Here is a 22530-nt window from a genome sequence, read left to right as displayed (position 1 = left end):
TAAAAAAATCCTTTCTATTGATATTTTTCCTTTATTATGCAGAGCAGTGCGAAGTATTGACCGTAATTATACTAAGTCATATATTTTGGTCTCCATCGGCCCTAAATATTGGCCCAAAAATATGGACAGAGCTCATCAGCTCTCTAATCTCTACATCTCTAATTAATGTAATTCGGAACAGTTATTTCATATTGACCGATGTGAGTGTCACACCAAACCACTTTTTATAATCATATCATTACAGATACTTGGAGCACATTTCCAAACATTAGACATGGCATAATTGTTTTCAGTGCTCAATAAAAGCATATTGATGGAGGAAATATGCAATTATCTTCAAGTTCCAAAGAGACCGTGCCATCTGATTAGAGCAGGCAAGTCTTAAAAAAAGATTGATTGTGAATACGGGAAAACCAGACCGACTATTCAGTAAAACCCTCGTGCAGCCTCCAATTAGGGTGCATGGGCCCCAGCAGCATCGCCAATAGACTCCTGTCGTTGATGTGACGGCAAGTCGCCAGGGAGAGGGAAACGAAGCACAAGGCTGTCTGATTTGGAAGATCTTAGGACTTCAAAAGTGTTTTAAAAAATGTTCTAATCAACCGGCTTTGAAAATCAGTCTCTGATAAGTTATGTCTTTGAATAGCGGACCAAAACTGAATCATGTATTGAGTTTTAATTGTGGAATGAGTGTAAATGCCTGTGTGTAATATGCATTTGTTGGGTTCAAACATAATAATTTAATAAAGAATTCCCTACTATTTCAGTTGATTCTTGCAGTAACCAGTGTTTGTTTGACTTTGACTGTTCATAAAATACAGCGAGTTTTCTTCTGGGAGTGAAGGCGAATGACATTTTGAGAACAGTTACATGTTTGCTCACTTACCGTTTGATTCCACTGGGGCTCGTCGCTGCCAGAGCTTAAGAAAAGCCTGTTGCAGGAGTGGGATTGTTCCTTAATGCCAGCGCGGGCACAGCATGCAAATCTGATCGAGGAGGACATGGTGTGGAATAAATACAAGCTATGGAAATACAAAGACATTTCACCTTATTTTTCTAGTAGAAGTATAAAAGGCCAACTGTAAAGGTCAAACATTTGAAGAGCATTTAAATGAGCTGCATTTGCTGCTGCATTCCCTAAAGGTTTAATAATGGAGACTATATCTGCATTGCAATCACATCATTTTATTTTCACTCTATATGACATGTTTCCACACCGAATAGTTCTAGTTGCAATACTAAAGAGTTAAAAAGAGCTTGTTTTGTTCGCTTTGTTATTGAGTGTTCCACAAATAGCATTAAACTTCTCTTTCTCCATGGAGACAGGCATGTGACCCCTCCAATCAAAGTGACGGGTCAGGGAAATTGTGCTCCTTTTGAAATATCTGCTTACACATAAACGCATTAATTAGGAATAACTATATTACCTTGTGTGAATAGTAAACCTAATTTTGTTGCGGGTCGGTGGCTCCAACACCAAACAGAAAAGCCTTTTCCCTGACCTCACTTGACCTTTGTCTGCTCATCACTTGGCAGCTATTATCCCTGTATCCTTGAGTGTAATTTTGCTGTTTGTTTCCCTGTGTCGGTGCAAAAGGGAAAGATGAATGCAGAAGCTACATCAGAGCTCAGATGCAGCGCGGCGTGTTAAGTGCTCAGATGCAGAATCAGCACTTTAGTCATTGCTGAGCCCAGCCCCATGAGAGACCAACGATCTTTTGAGGCAGAGGAAGAAAACTGCCTTTTGCTTCTTCAACGCTAAGAAATGCACCGTACAGGGGACTGCGCGTGCTGACTAGCAGCTGAGTTTGTGGACATGTTTACAGCTCTGGGATAATCCTGCTGAGGTCTCCATACGCATTCACTAGGCTTATAGACAATAACCACTGCTTAATACAACAGTACTGACAGATTTGAATGATTTTGCATCTTAATTCCTACAAAGCTGAGGTCTCACCATGGGTTATAAGATGATAATCTGCCGAGTGTCCCTGCTGCGCCTCTTCTCAGACTTCACCCTATACGTTCAAATTCAAACTGATGAAAAAAAAAAAAAACATTTTGGGAGAGGAAACACCATTATAAAGTTGAGTCAGACAAAGTTGTTATAACAGCAGTTATTTTCGGCTGCAGGAGATAGTATCAGATCAGATCAAGGATGCAGCAGAGGAAACAATAGCAAAATACAATAAATATGCATTAATGCCAGAAAATGTCAAAATGTTCCAAATGCCAAGCTAATTTATTTCCACATTTACTGCACATAGTCACCACCTGAGTTCGATTTTAAACCTAATGATATGAAAAACTGTTCTCTTTACACTAAATAAAGTATAGTTATAGGGCAAAACCCATGACTGAGTGTGAACATTTTTGTTGTTCTCATTCCCCAAATGTTAGCGATTACATTTTGAAAGACCTGAAATAAGTCAAAGGTTTAGCTTTATTACAGCGCGGCCCTTCTCCATCCTTAAGTTATTGGTGTGTTTTGCTGAGTGTAACATTGCAATGCAGGTCAGGGATGTTTTGTTTGTTACTTTAAGGACTTTGACTGCGGTTGACAGTCTGTGTGCTGCTGCTGCGCTGAAGGTCCAGAGCAGACAGTGTGGACCAGTCTGGCATCTTTATCAGCAGCTCTCACTGACTCATGATCAACTGGAGACGTCCCCTCGACTCGGCCTTAAGCTTCTCGTTTCCTGCTCCATTTTCCTCTGCACATCCAGCTTTTGTGAGCGGGAAAGGCAAAGATATAAATGGAAACTTTCTGAATTTATTTATTACCCATAACATATATTTCCTATAATTTACTTTCCCTAAAATCAAAGAGTGCAGTTGAGCAGTTTACTTCTTGTATTTAATTGAAAAAAGTATTTTAATTATATATATATAAAAAATAAACGATTCCTGTCTTAATTTCGCAAAACATTTCTCCGCTTATATTTAGAAATGAATTAAAATCACTTTTCGTGTACTTGTTGCACTGTTTTTTTTTTTTGCGCTGCTCTTGTGCTGGTATGTTTTAATTAACTCCTGCTGTCAATTAAGGGGCTCATTTATAAAGCTTACTCTCTGAACAACAACTTAACCACCATTAGCTGCTGAGTGACGGATAAACGGAAACAAGCTGGAACAAGTCAACTCTAAATAATGATTGTGTTCTTAAAAACATTTCCCAATCTGATTAAATTGGCCCCGATCCCACTTTTCAGTGCCGCAAACAGACGAAAGAAGCATCAGTTATTATATAGTAATTTATTAATTTTGGCGAATGTCTTCTGAAGGGCAATTTACTGCTTTTACCAGAGCCATAATACAGTACTTTGTAATTACAACATTTACAGGTGCAATGCAACAATGTCAATGAGTTGTGAAGGGAACAAACACAGAGACGGCAACTCTTTTTATCAGCCAATATTCAGCTTTCCCATTGGCTTGTCCTACATAAATGCGCTTGTCATCGTTCATCTGTCAGAGCGCCGCGTGGCAGGCCGTTGTAACGTGCCAACAAACATGACAGCTCGTCACCGCTTTTGCCACGCGACCCAGTGACAGGTTTTGCCAAAATACAGTCAAGCAAAACCCACTTCGCCATAGGTTTGGAGTGGTCTCGCGCGTTTTATCCGTATCTGACATTAAAAGAAGAAGCGGACGATAGCAAAGACAAGTGTTAACAGCGTGTGTGAGCAGGTTACTGAAGCGGGTCGCGCACTCTTTCACATGTACAGCCAAAAACGTTGGTATTCAAACTCTGTAGTCGCACTCATTTCTATTCAACAACTTTCACTCCATAATAGAAAAGATAAAATATGGAAATTTCCAGACATAGAGCACTTGGGGAGAGCAATTTGAAGGTTAAGATTGATTCGGCAATATCCACTGTGTTTTTGTGGCCTGGGATTGGGAACAGAAAGGGACAGAGCCAACTGTGGTGTGTCAAAGCACTGACATTTTGTAAAAGGATCAGTGCAAAATGTGATCTCAGCAAATGTTAGTGAGAACTGCCCTCGTCTGATCCACACATCTGCACAGTGTCTCCATTTACATGACTCCACGCCACAAACTGGCACTAAATTCATAGAAAGAAAAAAAAAAAATTAGCTGAAACTGAAAATATGTTAAATGAAATGGGATTTTAAAAGCCATTTTTTATCAATAATTTATAGAGCCACTTCCAACTAATAAATAAACAAACAAATAAATAAATAAACAGGCAGGCAAGCAAACAACAACAAACACGTCCCCAGTATTTTAGGTATAAAGTCTCTGGTAATTGAGTTTTGGAAAAATAGTCTGATAGATGTCTTCACCACTTGGTTTCTTTCCAAAATGGCGTGGCGTAGCAGGTTCTCACAGCTGCAAAACACACCAAAGTCTGTGATCAGAGATTCAAATCAACAATATAAAGATTTGTTTCCACTTTAGTCCGCTGAAAAGATTTGTCCTCTTTTTCAACACACACAGTCCATTTCCATCAGTCAATACATCCAGCAATGAAAAAATACATGTACTCTTTTAAAACTAGACTCTCCTGTCCATGTCCCTGCTATTTTAGTTGTAGTCCTCTGGTGTGTGCTTTCGTTTGTTGGACATCGCCTCCACAGTTTGATGAGAGAAGTGATGACTTCAGTCCGTCCTGACACAGAGTCAAACAGTCTGTGGGGCTAAAGCACTGTGGCATTGTGACCCTCCATCCGGGGTAGCCGGGGGTCCTGCACTGTTCCCATAGTGACCAGCAGGGGCCGGCTGTCCTCGGACACCCCCGGCCGGCTCAGGGAGGTGGGGATGGGCCCCCGTGGGTGGGCTGCAGAGGGCTGTGCTGGGCTGGGGTCCATTGACAGCCCCTGCTCCTGGTATCCATAGCCAATGTTCCCACAGGGAAAGCGCCTAAGTCTGTAGAGGGGCACAGGGGGCAGCGTGCTCGAGTCCAGCAGCAGGGGTGACTGGGCAGCAGGGGGAGGAGGAGGGGGCAGCAGGGGTCTGCACATGCCCTGTTGCTGGTGAAGCATCTGCAGCTGCTGCTGGATCTTGTGCTGGTGCTGCAGGCCGAGCGCTCCGGCCACCTCAGCCACAGTCCGCCCCACATGCTCCTGGCCCTCCCCTGGCACCCTGCCTCCGGCAACAGCCATACCCCCCAATCCCCCCAACCCGCCCACACCCCCTGCTGCCCCCACCGCAGCCAGCCGCTGCTGCTGCTGCTTCCTCTGCTGCTGCTGCAGGAACCAGGAGCCGTACGTGGGGTTCCAGAGGGTGGTGTTCTTTCCTGTGCTGTGCTCTCTATCCACACTGTGGCCTTGGGTAAAGGCGGGATTCACATGCCCCCCCTCTGTGGGGGGCTGTGTGAACACCTGGGGGCCCTTGGATGTGAGTGCTGATGTTGCTGTGGAGGTGACTGCAGTTGTCATGGTGATGGTGGTCTGTGTGTGAGGCAGGAGACAGGGCTGTTGCTGTGCTTTGGCCTCGCTGCTGTCCACTGCTCTGCGTGTGTCCTCACTGGGGTAGGACGGTGCCTGAGGGGCCTCCTCATCAGGCACCTGGGCTTTCACCACCACAGTGGGAGTCGTTTGGTCCTCCTGGTGCGCGGCTCTCTCCTCCTCCTCTGGGACAGGGCCATACTCAATGGGCAGAGGGGTCGTGACCACATCAGGGTCCTAAAACACAAGGTCACATTAAATATTCAACATTGAAGACGCAATTAATCATATGCCTAAACAGGGCAAGGACATGTTCAGATGAGCATGAATGACAGATGAAAGCTGTTTCACTAGATGGCACCAAGGTTCCAAGGACAGTGAAAACAATGAGAGGCTGTGGTTTAAATCAGGGTTAATTTGGTGCGAAACAGTCTAAATTGGTCAGTGCTGAATTACCTGTAAGCAGTAGTCAATCCTCTCCAGGATGGTGGAGAAGTTAGGTCTGTCCTCGGGCTGGTGCTGCCAACTCTGGGTCATTATGCGATACCTAAATATGAACAAGCAAGGAGAGTATGTATTATATTTTACATTCCCCGCAAAAAATAAACAAATGCAAATGTCAAATTCACCTGTAACATATCCTTGCTAATTGAACATTGCTAGCTGGAAGGCGTCCAACACCAAAATAATCTTAATATTGTTTTGATTGCCTCAGGCAGAATTAAAGAGCAGCAGCTCCCTCTAGTTTGACTGATTGTGTTCAATGGGCTGTTAAGATGGCACCAGCCACTGACAGTGACGTCAAATGCTGAATATGCTTTTAATTGCGGACTTCTTGTTGCTTCCAGTAATCTCTGAGAGATCGTTTTTTATTTTTTTAAAGTAACTTAAAATTAAAGGCACACCGCTGGGTTGTTGATTTTATTGGGTAATGCATTCGAATTTTTGATGGGAGAAAGCTCAGGAAGTTGACGTCTGCAGAGCTGTGGCCAACAGGTGTGAAAAGCTTGAGCAAAATGACAGAGCCAATAAAAAAAACAAATTCTTCTTCCATAAATGCTACACAGTTCAGCTGACAAGATGTGTTTTCTGCCAGACCGAATTCAAACAAAGACCGGTTTTGAAATGCTTTTTGAGGCAAACATGAAAGAACATGTAAGCGCGGTGGCCATATTGGAACCATTAAGAGCAATCCAGCGTTACATTTTCCTGTCGGCTTTTAGGTCACAAGTCTTTTATGAGTCGATATCGGCTAATCAGTACGGTCTTTTATGTGCGGATCTGTGTGCGGTCGCTGTATGCACGGCTCTCTCTTATTTATGTAGAGCAGCTGTTTAATTAGAACTCCAGGGACTATAAGCTCATTCTTGTGGTCATGTGCAGCCCATACAATTCATTCATTAAAGAGCTCGATTCTGTGTGTCTCTTCTATGGCTTGCAATTAAGATACACATTTTCTAGTCCGTGTTTTTTTAGTATTGAGTTTGAGCAAAATTCACAGAAAACTAGTTCAAGTAGTCAAAGTCAGGTCACTGATTAGCGATACAAGAAAAATCAATTTGAAATATGATTCGAGCCATAAGTTTTGAATGCTGCTTGAGTCAATGCTTCTGAATTGAATCAAATATGGCTAATCCAGGTTTTAGTTTAACTGGAGCTTCTGGGGTCTGATTAATAAAGTGTGTGATGGTGCAATCAAGTTACGTACACGACTTCCTATTTTTGTGATTTATAGAAAAAGTGATTCTTAAGTGAGCAAGTCTGAGGGAGTTTGTGGTTTACCCAATGTTCACTTTTAGTCAGTTTAGTTTTCTACATGAGAGCCCTGGACTAGAAGCATAAATAAGTCCAAGCCAGAAGTATTAAGAGTAAGTAAAAACCTGCCAAACCAACCTTACCAAATATATACATCAGAGTCTCAAGTCCAGGCTTTATTCCAAAGGCAAGTCAAGTCGGTTGGTCCAAGTATAAGTCTTTATTAGTGTCACAATATTAAAATTTCAAACTCAATACAAGTACAGAATACAAAGGAATGTACTTGACACCGATTTCGATACCACAATGACAATTAAAAATCCTCTTTTTTTAGGAATTGTTATTCTTTTGTGTTTGATCTTGATGTTTCTATGTTGTCTTCTACCCGTTTGATAAAGTTCAAAATTCTGATCAAACTGATCAGGAAAGGTCAAATTTGGTCCTTTTTTTTTTTTTTTTTAAATCAGTATTCTTCAAATGAGTATCTTGTTTCGATACTAGTGTTAGTATTACTGATTAATATCTGATTTTCAACACTTCTGACAACCCACAAGGTTGTCAGAAGTGTCTACAACCTACAAGAGTCAGATTTGAGTTCAAACCAGGATTAAAATTAAGGTCCAAGCCAGTCTTTTTGCACTCCAAATCTGAGCTTCAAATCTGCTCCAATTTCTGAAACCAAATCAAGATCCAAGAAAGGATTCAAGTTCAAACCCAAGTCCCATCTGGTCCGTGGAATCCCTTTATCACGTCCAACTCTGTAAAAGACTGTTCCCTCGTGTGCGTGTGAGTGTCAATGTACTTACACTGGTCCGGGGCAGTTTTTGGGCGGGTCCATCCTCCCTCCGTTGGTGACAAACTCCAGCACTTCCTGGTTACTGCGGCTGGGGTACGGCATGTAGCCCAATGAGAAGATCTCCCACAGCAGCACCCCGAACGACCTGAGGCAGCCGCGTCATTAGAGCAGAGATTAGTTACACAGGGAGCGAGCCACGAAGGAGAATGAAGCCATAAATTACAAGCATCATCGGCGGCTCTGGCTGTTAAAGTGGACGAGCGGAGGACAGAAATGAGATAGTGACAAGACGGGGAATTAAAAAAAAACATATGGGCCCGGAGCAAAGGTAGTGAAGGACACTGGGAGACAGACGGGTGCAAATTGGACAGGAAAAACACTTTTGTAGATGCAAAAGTTGGTTGTCGTCCTCAGACAACAATGGGCAACTTAGCAAAGGAAGAAATCCTTTATCCTTATGAAATCAAATTGATGTTTTGACAACATTTTTAGTGGGAGGTCAAGGTTTATTTCTGCAGCACATTAAAAATACTGTCACAACAGCCCAAAGTGCAGTACAAATGTGGAAAAACATAATATTTTGACAATGATAGAACTAAAAACAGTATGTAAAATAGAAAAAAGAAGGTGAAAAACAATACGATGTTTCACTCAGCTCGTCTTCACCGCCGGCGCAAAAAAGTATGTTTTTAGTAGAGACTTGAAACTATTAATATCAGAAGCAGATCAAAAAGAGAGAGGCTATTCCACAGTTTGGATCCAGCAACCGCAAAAAGGGAAATAACATACTTCGTAAAACAATCTCAGCGTAAACATTGGTTTTCCTTTTCGGTTCAATAAAATCTGAAAACAACAAACCCATCAGCGCTGTAAGTATTGAGTAATTCTATGTAATTTATTTTGTTTATTTTCAGGAATGTCCCGCTGTATGACATTAAACATATCCATCTTACATTTATTGAATTAAAATACCTATAAAAACATGCATTGTTGACCTGTAACTTTGCCTTCTAGTTCTCCCAGCGCAGATGGATGCGTTTGATGCCTTACTGTGGAATATTCCAGTCAAAGCAATAATATAACCATGGAGACAAGCAGGCACCAGAAAAATTACACAGGCAACTTTTAAAGATTAAAAATTGTGGGAGTCAAAACACATTAAGGACTAAATATAAATCAATTTGAAACGTTGCGCACTGCATTCGTCTTTGAATATTTTAGCATAAAGAATGGAAAAAATGCTTTAATGGCGCTTCTATTTAAGATTTTTTTCATGCTACCATCACTTTACTTAGATGTAAAGCGTGAAAGAAATGCATGACAAAAACACACTCACCATGTGTCTGTTTTTGATGTGAAAATGCCCTCCATAAAGGCTTCTGGCGGCATCCACTTGACTGGCAGCATGGCGCGCCCCCCTTTCCTGTAGTAACTCGCCCTGGACCAAAAACATTTACAAGTTAATTCATGTCATTATTTGTATAGCGGACAACACGCTGCACACACAACAATCACCATGACAACACATCCACTCCAATCTGGTGGGGAAAGGGAGACAAAAGTTTGATTTGATCCAATCTTTTGCCAACGCCAAGAACGTCTTATCTCGGTATCTGTCACTCTTCAATGTTTGGGTCATTTTTAACACAGCAAAGAAATGATCTGTTTTTATCTGATGCTGGACACTGATGGGGGCAGGAGCGAGTTCATCTCCGGCGTCTATGCAAACCCAAAGGCTTATGGGTTTGATTCTGCTCTGCTAGCCTGCCCATCATATCATTTACACTGAGACAGATCATAGGATTGAGTAAAGCGGTGTCTGCTGGCTGTGTAAAGCATCACTGGGCAATGTTTGTGGCACTGGAGGCATTCATCTGTTGCCATTTTGACATAAAATGGTCAAATGTCTCACTGCACTTGTTTTAAAAAAAAAAGTAATCTTTGTAACATCCAAGCTGCAAAGGTTTATGACTGGAAAGTTGCCATTTCAACTATCCCAAAGGCCTAAGTGGAAAATAAAGAGCCGTCAGTGCCATTTCTGTGTCCGCATGAACCGAGCTAAGAGTCAGGGAATCACAGTTATTACTGTTGCCACGTCTCAGACTGTGGACAAGATGAGATCTTTCAGAGCGGTGTGACATGTCATTGAGGAAATATATCCTATGAAAATTAAAAGTAGCGCACCAACAGGCTTTTATAGAAACTTCCACTTAAATATTAAAACTGGAAGCATCAAAAAAGTTAAGCTCTAAGACATTGGCTCTAACCTGCAAAGTACTATTGGCTGTACACTTAATACTAATACAGGCTTTATTCTCCAACTACTAATTATTTAATCTAAAAATTGTGATATATTCATGTGCTTAAAAGTGCTTAAAAGTTAATTAACATCCTCTCTAAATGGGTCTTCAACATTTCAACAAACTTTAATAGTTTAAATTCAATATTTAATGAGCAATTTTGGAACAAAACGTACACGAAAGAATGAATGCAAGATTAATACGACTTTTTTCACTGCTGACATGAAACGTTTATGCTTACATTTATCACAATCATCTATTTAATTTAAATAGATACTTATTCTACAAGTTGAAAATAAATTATAATCATATAAGCAGAATATTAAGTGTATTTTCTGTTAATTATGTTTCGATCTTGAAAAGCAGACAGCAGATATTATTCACAATAGGCAAAGAAACAATTACTGTCCAGAATAATCTTTGACAAGGTAGAGAGAGTCCCACACAGTTCAGTGAGCTCAAATCAATACCCAAGTATCTAAATATGAGTTAATATTGCTGTGTCTTTTAAAAAATCCAATATCAATGACCACTGTGACTCAATCTGACCTGAAATACACTCTCACAAAAAAAAAAAAAAAAGATTCCCCTGGTAGACGATTGGTGCGTAAACTGCTTTTATCACAGGATCAAGCCTTTTGATTCCTCTTCCTGCGGTTTAGAAACATGTTTATTATGACAGCAAACAGCAGCCACGACCGAGAGCAAAGGCAGAGCAAGCAGATTAAGGAAAGGCTTAAATAACAGTCCCAGAAAATCTATAGCCAAGATCCGTTTGCATGGCTCGTGTCTGCTCCTGCGAGGGATTTAATGTGCAAGGCGCGGAGACGACGAAAAGTGGCAGCAAAAAACAAAGAGGTGTGGTGTGGAATGAGAATAAGGACCTGTGGACGGACACAGTGTGCAGCCTGATAAGTGCTGGAGCAAGCTGACATGAAGAAGCCTTTATCGAGTTGCGCATACTGCTGCATAAAAGATATGTTTATTTAATGGAAATACTAATGCTTTTGTGCAAGCACAGTCTGTTGCTTGTGTTTTTGCCAGTTTACCTCAGAGATTATGGACCGGCAGCAGTTGTTTACTTTCTTTCTATGCAGCAGAACCTTGGGCAAGTGAGGACTGTCAGAAATGTACATCCGGACATCTATGTGCACGAGGGGAATATTATCAAGGAGCCAGCCCCGTTCACACTCACAAACACGCTCAGCCTTTGTTATGCAAACACTAGCGGAGGGATAATAATCTTTAGGTTACAAGGTGAATCTCTTGCAGAATTTAGATTTCAAACGTCCACATTAAACACTCTTTTACAGATACAAGTTGTAATGTTGATTTACCCTTGATTATAAACATTGGGCTTGATAGTCAATAGTCAATAGATAGTTATATGCAGGTTAAAGCACTTGCCACTCAGGTTCAGCTCCTTTTTTAAACAAGGCTAAATCCCTCCCTTTAACTATCAGTTCATTGTATTTCATGAATAATGAGTAATTTTGGGGACGAGTTAATCCAGCCACTGCGTTGTGTTCAACCTTAAGCGTCTCGATGGGTCAGCAGTCTCACATTCCCTCTGCTTTAACTTCAAGCCTAAATATCCTTCTAGCCGTATCTTCACTATCTCTCTCCGCACGTGTCCAAACTATGTAGATCATTTTCATTATTCATGTTTTTGGCATCTATAAGGGTCATATGGGCCGAGCCAAAAACCTTTCCCTCCATGACCAACAACATATTATATATATTCAATATAGGGACGATTTATATGCACCGAGTGAGGTTTTGCTCACTCGGTGCATATAAATTGTGGGGAGAATAATGACAGTTAATCCTCACCTCTGACCTTCACAGCGAGTATCACACAGACTGCCTTTGGACACCGCGGTCTCCACCAGGCACAGACAAAAAGAGCCTGACATGACGCCTATGCAGCCCCCCCCTTCGCACACACTCGCCCACAATAACATTACAGCGCATGGCGGGAGGGCACATCATCACACAGCCCACTTGACGTAGTGCCATCCAAACAACTACCCTTCAAATAACAACGAGAATATAAAAAAAACAAAAACCTACTCAGCTCTGCAGCTTTGGGCTAAGAATAAAACAAATAGAACGTCACTAGGCACCTGAAAAACTGATATCAGCAATTAAATCTAGCATCCCCCGTCGGGACAGTGCGTTTTACTGCTGCCTCGACGTTGCTCCTGCGTGACTTTTCCGTCGGGCAACTCCAAAATGGTGCATCGCTGTGTGCCTGTTGTGACACATCCTCCTGCTCGGGTTTCTTTTGCGGATGAAAGGCTTTAGGACGTTTCCCTGCAGAATACGACGTTCATTTAAGCTTTTCCACATGTTGCTATCGCTAAAAAAGGCACCGGCAAGAATAATAATGACGCTCCACAGGGGACGGAGCGAAGAACGCAGGTATGACAATGTGATAGGGAATAATCCGCAGCTCATTCAATAATAAACAAAGAGCGAGTCCACAGGGATTAACAGTATAAAGCGGCAATCAGCCATATCTTTACGACCATTGACAGGGGAACTGAACAGCACCCATTATGTCTCCATTATGGAGCTTGTTAGCGAGTAGGATTTATTAAGGGTGCTTGTTAGAAGCTGGAAAAATGGCAAGAGTATTCAAAACTAAATAGGTATTTTTGAATGGTCAAAAGTTTCCTAGCTACAGAGCTGAATAGTAGCTATTAGATTTTAAATGGCAAACTACACAAATAACACAAATTAATTATGTTTTTTGCCAATGTAACTAGGGACTTTACTACCTGTTTATGTTGTTACTTTTAATTGCTTTTATAATGTATGTTTCCAAGCTCAAAATAGAAAGATTGCACACTATGTGCACGGTTGTCAACACAAATCTAATTGGAAAGCAAAAAAAAAAAGGAAAGAAAAAGAAATGCATTGCAATTTGACATTTTCCCCATATTGTTCAGCCTTGGTTGCCATAAAGCTGCACGCAATGTTGTATTCTAAGCATTATGTTTGGCTTGTGTGATGCATGCGTTTCCAAGGACATTTTCTACCATGGCGCAGACAAATTCTACCTCTCTTTCACGGATCTTTACCTATAAATATCCCTGGCCATCCCGAAATCCCCAATCTTAGCCACACGACCGGTTCCCTTGCAGGTCAGTAGACAGTTCCGTGCTGCGATGTCCCTGAAAAATACAAAAGAAATTTAGACAGGTTTGGACACAAAACCCCAAACATCTGTGGGTGTCTGTACGTATGAGCCGAAGCAAGAGTATTATCTCCCATCTCACCGTCTCATTTTGTCTGTAAATGACTAAATCCTTCCCATATTTGCACCTATGAGAGTTCTAGGCACGAGGATTCAGCAGCACTACCCTGTTGGTTTTTCACTTTAGTATACGGTAACCTGCCGTTGCCGCGGGCTAGCTGCTGAGATACCGGTTTCCGACAGTGTACTTTTTTATGGCACTACCCACAAGGTGCAACTAGAGAGAAGAATGGAATATACGGCATAGAAAGATGTTTTTTTTTCTTCTTTAAAGTAAGGTTCATCTTTTGTGCTGGGTATTCTTTGAGAGGAATCTGACAGCTCTGATTGCACACTGTGTTAATGTATTGAGAGAATGAGATGAAGCAAAAACATGCACAATCAACTAAAAGCAAGACATTGTATGATACTATTAGACAATGCCAAGTCTGATTTCAGCACCTGGAAACCTAAGGAATAATGGGTTTTTCCGGTGTACCTCAGTACCGGGGTGAACTTGTATATGAAATGACACAATGAGGATGAAGTTATAGTTGGTCTGATTGAAAGTGAGGGCTTTCGAAAAAGGCACAGTTCTTAACTCTGCTGCCCCACTTTACTGTGCCAGAAATGATTAGCAACTGCCCGCTTGTGATATTATGCATTGAATAATAACAACATTGTCGGGGGTAGTTATCTCATAGCATGATTTATGAAAAATTCAGTTGACACACGGGCCAGTTTTGAACAGTTCTAAAAAACGATGTATTGAAATTCATACAAGGATAAAGACAAACCTTTTTTTAATCTTCACACAAAGATGGACAGTGTTTACTTACTAATATTCTTTGGGGGGCAATTTTCATTTGATTGTCCTTCCTGCAACTTTGGGCCTAAAAGGTGTAATAATGTGCATTTTCCGATGAAGGTACACCACCTGCTTGTCGCCATGTTATTGCTTAATTGTTATTGTTAATCTATAACGATGCTTGTAACAATGCTTAAACTGGATATATCATAAATGAATGGGGAATTGTGTTATAACGATGAAGAATGGGAACAGATAAATATTTTTCTTGCCTTTCACTCTCTGGTTTTGTTCGATTTGTTTGTTTTTACTTCCTTCTTCTCCACAGATCTGATCAATAACTTGACTTAATGGTGTCACCTGCTTGTTTCCATGAAGACAGACAAGTCGTCCATCTAAGAACAAACTAGGCAAAGGAATTACAACTCCAGAGACAAGCAGGCGGCAGACCCTCCACCAGAAAACTAACAAAGGGTTGCACTGGTAAGTTTTCTGGTGATTTAGGGGTTCACTATAGTATAGTTGGACAGTGTAATAAAGTAGCGTGTTCTACAGGGAGACAAAATCAACGATGGCTGGACATTAGGGTTTAATTATCACTTGGCCTGTGACCCTAACCAGATGTGGCTGGTAAGGCAAGACGTTATAAAAACATACTTTCAGACAGTTATTCAGTCTCTTAGTCTCATTAATATGCATCTTTGTCTAGATCAAACCTACAGCCGACTGGTGAAGAGGCAGGATCAGAACCACTATGCCACATTTTGGTGCTACATGTAAATATGGCTGGTATTGTTAAACTGCCTGTGACAACCCAGGCTAATTATTCACTATAGACAAGGGCACAGCAGCTGTGGGGAAGGACGCTGCACAATGATAGCGCTGCAGGCTGTTAGCAGTTCTGCGTTAACTCGCATCTTTCTCTCGATCCTATTTAGTTTGAATTCTAACTGCGGCTTAAAGGCCCGTTTCATTGAGACAATTACAAACCCACCTGTGTTATGACACTATTTCAACAGCTGACTCTGCTCGGCAGCGTGCACTGAAGGCTCCAGTCTCTATTGTTAACACTAAGGTTATCGTAAAGCACAGTCGTCTACTGACAATAAAAAGAGGTGTATGTTTCTCTCAGGAAGCATTAACCCAGTAGATTAACCTGCCTGAACGAACCACAGTGAATCTTTTAACTGTAATCCTCCAAAAACAGCAGCTCATCGCAAGTGGCTTCAATTCCCTCTCTATTCACCTGCTCCCAGCTCAAGCAGGGGTAAACACAACGTCATAAAAATTGAAATTAGACGCAAGGACGGTGCGAGGGTGAATTCTAATGTAGGTTTGAGATTGAGAAGGCAGGCCATATATAAAGAAGATATATAAAGAAGCGGGATTGGACAAAAAGTGGGCTAGGCATTGGGTAGATTGATGAGGCCAATTTATCACCAGTCAGAAAAAGAAGTAAAGTGCTGACATGTTTGAAAAGTAATATAATAATATGATTTCTTTAGTCTCAGTCTCAGAACTTTATAGAATTGAGAATAGAGAAGAAAAAAAACATAGATAAGTCGCCCTGGAGTATGAAATGCGGTTGCAAGTGTAAAAATAACATATAATATCATATACAAGTCGCTCCGGAGTATAAGTATAAGTATAAGTATATAAGTAGAAATATAAGTATAAGTTGCACCCCGGCCAAAACTATGAAAAACTTATATGACTTAGTCCGGAAAATACGGTACTTCTGTTCTTTACATATAACATTTGATATGTAGCATTTAAATATTGAATAAGGTGCTAAAAGAGCAGGTAACTTTTTTCAAATGACTGAAGTTTCAAAAAAGCAACAACAAAAGAGTTTGGCAAAAAAAAAAAACTGTTAATTGGAGTATATTTTGCAACTAATTTGATGCATTTGCCAAGTAAGATATTTGGGTTATACATGCAGGATGTTAGTTTCATATTAAAAACCCTTAGCACTTAAACATGACTATTAAAACAGGCATATGTTTATGTGAGCATTTTTTTTTTTTTACTGTTGTTACGTTTAATATTTTTTTCATTATAATTTTAATTTTAGGGTTATTTTACAACTCTTATTTCCTTTTTGGATTGAAGAAGTGAACGTGCATAGAGTGGGCTATTTGTTGACTCATGCCATGGATACGGACCGTAAAAACACAAGCCGCTCGCCCATCTGGCAGCTGTGAAGCTTAACTCATCACTTGTCCTCTTCGCCACTTTGTGCAGAGCAAAAAGCATGCACGGCTATGCTTGGATAGATGGTACATTTGCAAAGTAAATACAGTACAGGGAATACTTTTTATAATACAGCGACAATAGCCCTAAACTGTATTCCGTGTATTTACTCTATTGTCAATAGCATCTATCTGAGCACAACATAAGGGCTGTGCATGTTAAAAAGTCGCTTGTATTTCCTTTTCATTTCATTTACTACACAATTTAAAACGGTTTGCTGATTGGATTTGGTAAAATGGTCAATTATAGGTCTGTGCCAAAAGCTATAACTAAATGTCTCATGCCAACATTGATGTGCACAGCATTTTTTTAATACTTTGGGGGCACTCACCTGTGTATAAATTGGTTTTCTTCCAAATACTGGCAGCCCTTGGCAATATCTCGTGCCACGTTGAGGAGATCCACCATAGTGAGGCTTGATGGATGCTCCTGATTGCATATGCATATCGGTTACGGTCTGGAAATACGTAAGTTATATTGCATAGTTAATAGAAGCAGAATGTCTTACCAGTCTGGGCCGCGCCTCTCTCAGGAACGACTTGAGGTCCCCTCCGGTCATGAGCTCCAGCAGGATGAACCTGGGCATGGCCTGCAGGCTCACGCCGATACAGCACACTATGTTCTGGTGACTGAACTTACTGCGGGTACAGGAATAACACGGGATGAAGAATTGCTTTGTTGGCACTTAATTAGAGACACGGTTTTATACTTTGCCTCACCTGATGATTAAGGCCTCCATGAGGAAGTCCAATTCATCTTGCTCCGAGCACACCTCCGGAAGGGTCTATTGTAAATGAGACAAAAAGATGATGCACTGTTTCAGCCGCAAAGTTTAACTGCAAAGTATTAAAGAGCATGTGTTCAACCATAATCATTTATCTCCACCGGCTCAATGAGGCTTTTTTAGATTCACATTATGGCTCTATTTAAAAGGACTCACTTTAACTGCAACTTGGAGTGGACTGGGTTCACCTGGAATCCCCACAGCAAGGCCTTCGTACACTTCACCGAATGCACCGTGACCCAAACCTCTGGAGGAACAAAACACATGCAGTATTAAGCACCTTATCCATTATTTAGGCTTTTGAGCAATAGAATCACACCAAACACCAAGACTTCAAAATGCATTGGTTAGGGAGTCCAACAAGAATGCTGCATTAAATATAATAGTTAATGGGCAACAGGATAATGTGTTTTTACGAAATTTTAACCCAGGTAACATATCATGCATTGATATGATACTGTTTGAATTCATTATTTTATGCCATGACAAGTTATTTTCACTTATAAACAGAACCATTTGAATATGTAGAGTTTATATAACAAAGTGTAAGGCCCTTGTTCATATAGACAATAAAATCATGCATATTCATAGATGCTAACCAAGTGTGGGATGAATGAATAATGCATTGTGACATATCGTGACAGGCACTAAATCTAAGGAATTATTGTTATTATCGAATTCTTCTCTATATAAATCATATGCATCTAAAGCCCTTGGATCCATCAAATAGGGAATGGACAATTACATCGAGCAAATACCAGTTGACATTTTCCCACATGAACTCCAAAACACTGCAGCCGCTGACCTGGTGAGGGAGATGTTGCGGCGGGGCACTTCCTTCAGGTCATTGACCGAGGTGGTCTTCCCGGCGAAGCAGTAGTTGGGGTTGTAGTCGGTCATGATGGTGGAGGCGCGCAGCTTACTCAGCTTACAGTCTGGACTTTGCAGCTCCAGCTGGATGGACTGCAGCTCTGTGTGCTTCCGTCTGTACACTGGAGGAGGGAGAAAAGCAAACCCATTTTTACTGTGTAATCTGCAACACAAAGACAGTCAACCGCTCTGAAATATGACACAAATTACTTTGTGTCTGCTAATTATTGACTGCTTTGTTTGACTTGTCTTAATAAAACTTCAGATTCAGCAAACACTGCAAGAGTTTGGCAGAATCAATTAAACACAATTGTCGTCCGTCTTCTTATTGAGTTGAAAAGATTATACACAAAAGCATTCTGACTTTTTCTGCCTACTTTTAGATACAACGTATAAAGGGCTGAATAAACACAATGTGTATCTAACAGAATAGAAGGCAGAACCTGCTGCATGTGGCAAAATCTTGACTACATATGGTATTAGTCTATCTCTGCTTCAAGAATACTTCGACATCAGTTTTACACTTTATGGTGAGTCAGTCCATGGTATTTATTTATCAAGGACGTATAGAAACAATCTCAAAACTATGCCCAAATGAATTTCTCTGAACCTTTAACCTCTACTTTAGCAGGCCATTGATTATTTTTCTCTTGGACAGGCACGAGACGCTGTTCCAACAGAAGTCCTGACCTACATTATGAAGACATTAATTCAATTTAGTGCACATTCTTAGTGTGTAGACCTCTGGGTCTGTGTGTAGAGTGTATTTATTTACCCAGCCCTGTCTAATGCATGAGTGCTGTCAGCTGCCCGCTAAGCAACCATCCATCATTAGTGCTTTTATACATCACTGAGGGATTCCTGCACCTGCCTGCTCTACTGGTGTGTGAATAGGCCTGGGAGTGATGCTGGTAATGTGCTGGTGGGTGTGCTTGGGCTTAAGCTAGTATAGGCGTATATGTGTAGACCAGACAATGGCCTTTCGAATGCTATAAAGATGCGAATGAGTCTAGACAGACAAATGCAGGCACTAGCCACATGTTTCATGGTCATTTCACAAGTGCTGTCTGAGAGCAGAAGCCAGTCAGCGGAGGAGTTCAAAATGGGATTAAAGGAGCAAATGTAACATATTGCCAAGTAACTAGGCACAGATTCAAGGCAGTTTTAGCAATACTTTGTTGGTGTATGTTTCAAAGTTCAATTGCGTTCAGAGAGTCACTGCAGTGTTGCGAGTTTAAAGATGTTAATCTAGTGACAGAACCAAGGGTGTCAGGATTAAAGGTCAGAAGATCCTTGCAGATTTTCTCCCGAGGCTCTCCTCCTGGAAGAGAGGTGGAATTCTCATGCTAAAAATGTGACTATATTTAGAAAAGTGAGCAGGTTTGGATGGTTGATTTGGGAACAAATGGTGTTTTAATCCTTCTCTTATCACATAATTATAAGTGAATGTCAATGATATTATCACTGCAAAGTTTAAAAAAGATTAATTTCAATTATTTTTCCGGAGACACATTACAGGTGTGAAGTCTGAGAAATAGACAATGCTACACTACAAAATAAAAACGCATTATCTATGCTGTCCCTCTGTGAATGTTAGAGGTACAATAACTTATTTGTGTATTTATGTGTTACCATATAAATACATAAGTAAACATATTTGGGGAGATTTTCTACTGCCAAAACTATGAAGTGTGTTGACTTGTACAGAGTCAAAGTTTCAGGTCTCTCTTGTGTGAGACATTTCAAAATTGGACATAAAATCATTTTGCCGTATCCGTGAGTTGCGTGAAACTTTTCAGTGAAACAACAGAAAAAGGCAGTAACTTGAAAATTTTGAGCTGCAGTTACTGTGTTTTTCCCTTTTAATCAAAGCGGAATTTGCCGTTACTGCAAAGTTAACATCTGCACTTTTTAAAACTGGAAGAGAGTTGAGCCCCAAAAGGTAGTTTCATACTAAATACCAAAGAAATGTTACTTGTGTCATGAGTAGCACATCTGACCCATGTACCCTGTGTACCCTGTGTACCCTGTGTACCCTGTGTACTCACTGATCATGACTCCAGACACAGCCAGCAGCAGGGCGGCGATGAGCGCTGACGTTCCCACAGACAGACCCAGAGCCAGGTGTGAGAGGGAGGGCTGAGGACGCAGTGTGGACACCTCTGTGCGACAAGACAAAACAGCATCACACAGTTGTTATCTTTCCCCACGAGGAAGATTTACGTTCTCACTGCCACTTTGATTCCCAACTTAATTAATGATGTGAGAATGATGACATAGAAGAGCTTAGTAGCTGCGATGGGTGTTGCAAGTCAATTCTCTATCTGCCACAACGGGAGATCTCGACACAAAACGGCGCGTCTGCAGACAATTATAGGCCTTGTGACCCAGCATCCTGGTGTTATCTACTGGTTGACTTTAGCTGAAGTAGATTTGGAAATTACAACCTGAAAATAAAGACAGGTTGTTAACATATTATAGGAAGATAATCATACCCCTGTCTTGTGCACGATAGAATTAAAATGTCATTGCCACCGATTCCAGAAATAAATTATTGTGCAAAAGTTTTTGAGAGGTCTGAAAAGTGCGTTTAGTCATTCAAGAAATATCGACAATTGTTTGAGATACTAATGAATTAGTTCACCTTGTCCTGGTTTGAGCCCAGTTTACTCCTGACCTGGTTTGGACTTGTTCTTGACCTGGTTTAGTCAAGGTTTACCTCCAGGTTTTAGTCCCAATTTTGATGTATTGTGTGAAAGTAGCCCCACTTATTCAAAAGGACTAATTATTTTTAATATATTTTGTAAACATTTTTAACTATTGTGGTTCAATTAAATTATGTTAATGTAATTTATTGTGTGTAATTTATTCAAGAAAAAAGCCCTACAATAATCAGTCTGGACAGAGACAGAGGAATAGTATAATTGTATGCATCTATTGGAAATAATTACACCAATATGCAAGGTTCACACGATTTTATCCAGCACAGTCGGTTGCATTGGCTCATTTAATCTATTAGGCAGCAGCAGACACAATGCAGCGTGTAATGTCATCACAGTAAATCTCTTACCACAAATCTTTGACCCGATAAGCCAAACCCTTAATCCGACAATAGAGATAAGTCACAAATTACCCAACATGACTTACACCTGCAAAAAGATCTCACATTTGTGCCACTGGGTAGTTCATTTTCAATAACGACTTGGCTTATCCTGCGGTTTTATAATTATTATGACTGATTAAGACACTAATAAAAATGTTTCCTCAGATAAAGATTCAATAGAGTAAAGAGCCTGCGGGGCTAATTACTTTTGGAGGAGAGTTCATTACGTGGTCACAGGCAGACGTGGTCTATTACAGGTAAAATTACATTTTACAAACCATTTCCACTTTGTTTTGATTAATTTGAGACGGGCTATTTGAGCTTTGTGGGTCCATTATTTGAGGTGCATGAGTCTGAGTCTACTACCTGTGGAGTTGATGCAAGACACCCTATCTGGTGCCAGGATGAGTGCGTCGTCACAGTAACAGATGATGCCCTCCTGGCTCTCGTGGCAGTCTCCGCTCTCACAGTGACTGCAGTTCTGGACTGGAGTGATGATCACCTCTCCGTCGCCCTCCATGGCTGAAAGGTAAAACAGATCTTTTCTCATTGGCAGGAAGATGTGAAAGACAAACTGAACATCTGCAGTTTAAAGTGATAAAAGGAAAATCAAAGTAGAAGATACAAATGGCACAGGTGCCCCACTTTTCTGGTGTTAGCCATCTACTTGTCACCAAGGAGATGTTATTGCTTTGATTAGAATGTTCCACAATATGGCATTAAACTTATCCATCTTGAAGTTAATTACAGGCATTTGTATGGCAAAAAAAAGACATGTTGCCTTGGCACAGATCTGACACGTAACTAATCCGGGTGGCGACATGGCATCATCTGCTTGTCTCTATGGAGATAGGTACTGTACGTTGAATGCCATACATTTGAGGCAAAGGAATATCACCTCCAGGGTGACAAGCAGCTTGTGGAACTTCTACTTGAAATGACATACATTATGTTACATAATGAATGTTTGCTACTTTCATTGTTACTATACATTTACTCTTTTCATGACCACAGCTAGTGTTACTTTTACAGCAGCTAACAATATATTATACTATAATGCATAATAGCATGTGTTCAGCATTGCTTTTTACTATTGATCTTTATGTATTTTAATATATTTTTTGGCCCGTAGGCTTTGTTATCAAATGAGACTTGCAGCAAGTTGTCTGAGCTGGATCTGAACTCACGACGCTGCCGTCTGCTCACAGT

The 22530-nt window shown here is 40.7% G+C and overlaps 1 protein-coding gene and 1 long non-coding RNA gene across 2 annotated transcripts in view; both read right to left on the bottom strand.

Annotated features, from left to right (window-relative positions):
- The window catches only part of LOC140370691 (uncharacterized), a 592343-nt gene that overhangs the window by 142806 nt on the left and 427007 nt on the right, over positions 1 to 22530 (bottom strand). The gene's annotated exons all lie outside the window — the stretch shown is intronic.
- alk (ALK receptor tyrosine kinase) overlaps positions 4120 to 22530 on the bottom strand; it is a 424897-nt gene continuing 406486 nt past the window's right edge. Inside the window, exons 18-29 of the mRNA XM_072457605.1 lie at positions 21688 to 21843; positions 20267 to 20380; positions 18154 to 18340; positions 17505 to 17595; positions 17284 to 17348; positions 17073 to 17202; positions 16896 to 16993; positions 13349 to 13441; positions 9299 to 9400; positions 7973 to 8107; positions 5868 to 5958; positions 4120 to 5648 (exon numbers count right to left, since the gene is read on the bottom strand). Coding sequence (XP_072313706.1) covers positions 4662 to 5648; positions 5868 to 5958; positions 7973 to 8107; positions 9299 to 9400; positions 13349 to 13441; positions 16896 to 16993; positions 17073 to 17202; positions 17284 to 17348; positions 17505 to 17595; positions 18154 to 18340; positions 20267 to 20380; positions 21688 to 21843 — 2249 coding nt within the window. The 3' untranslated portion in view covers positions 4120 to 4661. The remainder of the gene's footprint in view (positions 5649 to 5867; positions 5959 to 7972; positions 8108 to 9298; positions 9401 to 13348; positions 13442 to 16895; positions 16994 to 17072; positions 17203 to 17283; positions 17349 to 17504; positions 17596 to 18153; positions 18341 to 20266; positions 20381 to 21687; positions 21844 to 22530) is intronic.

Source organism: Eucyclogobius newberryi, unplaced genomic scaffold (assembly GCF_026437365.1).
Source record: "Eucyclogobius newberryi isolate DKJ021-1_F unplaced genomic scaffold, fEucNew1.0.hap1 SCAF_21, whole genome shotgun sequence".
Taxonomy (NCBI): domain Eukaryota; kingdom Metazoa; phylum Chordata; class Actinopteri; order Gobiiformes; family Gobiidae; genus Eucyclogobius; species Eucyclogobius newberryi.
Note: the sequence above shows the minus strand (reverse complement) of the source record. Positions and strands in the feature narration are given on the sequence as shown.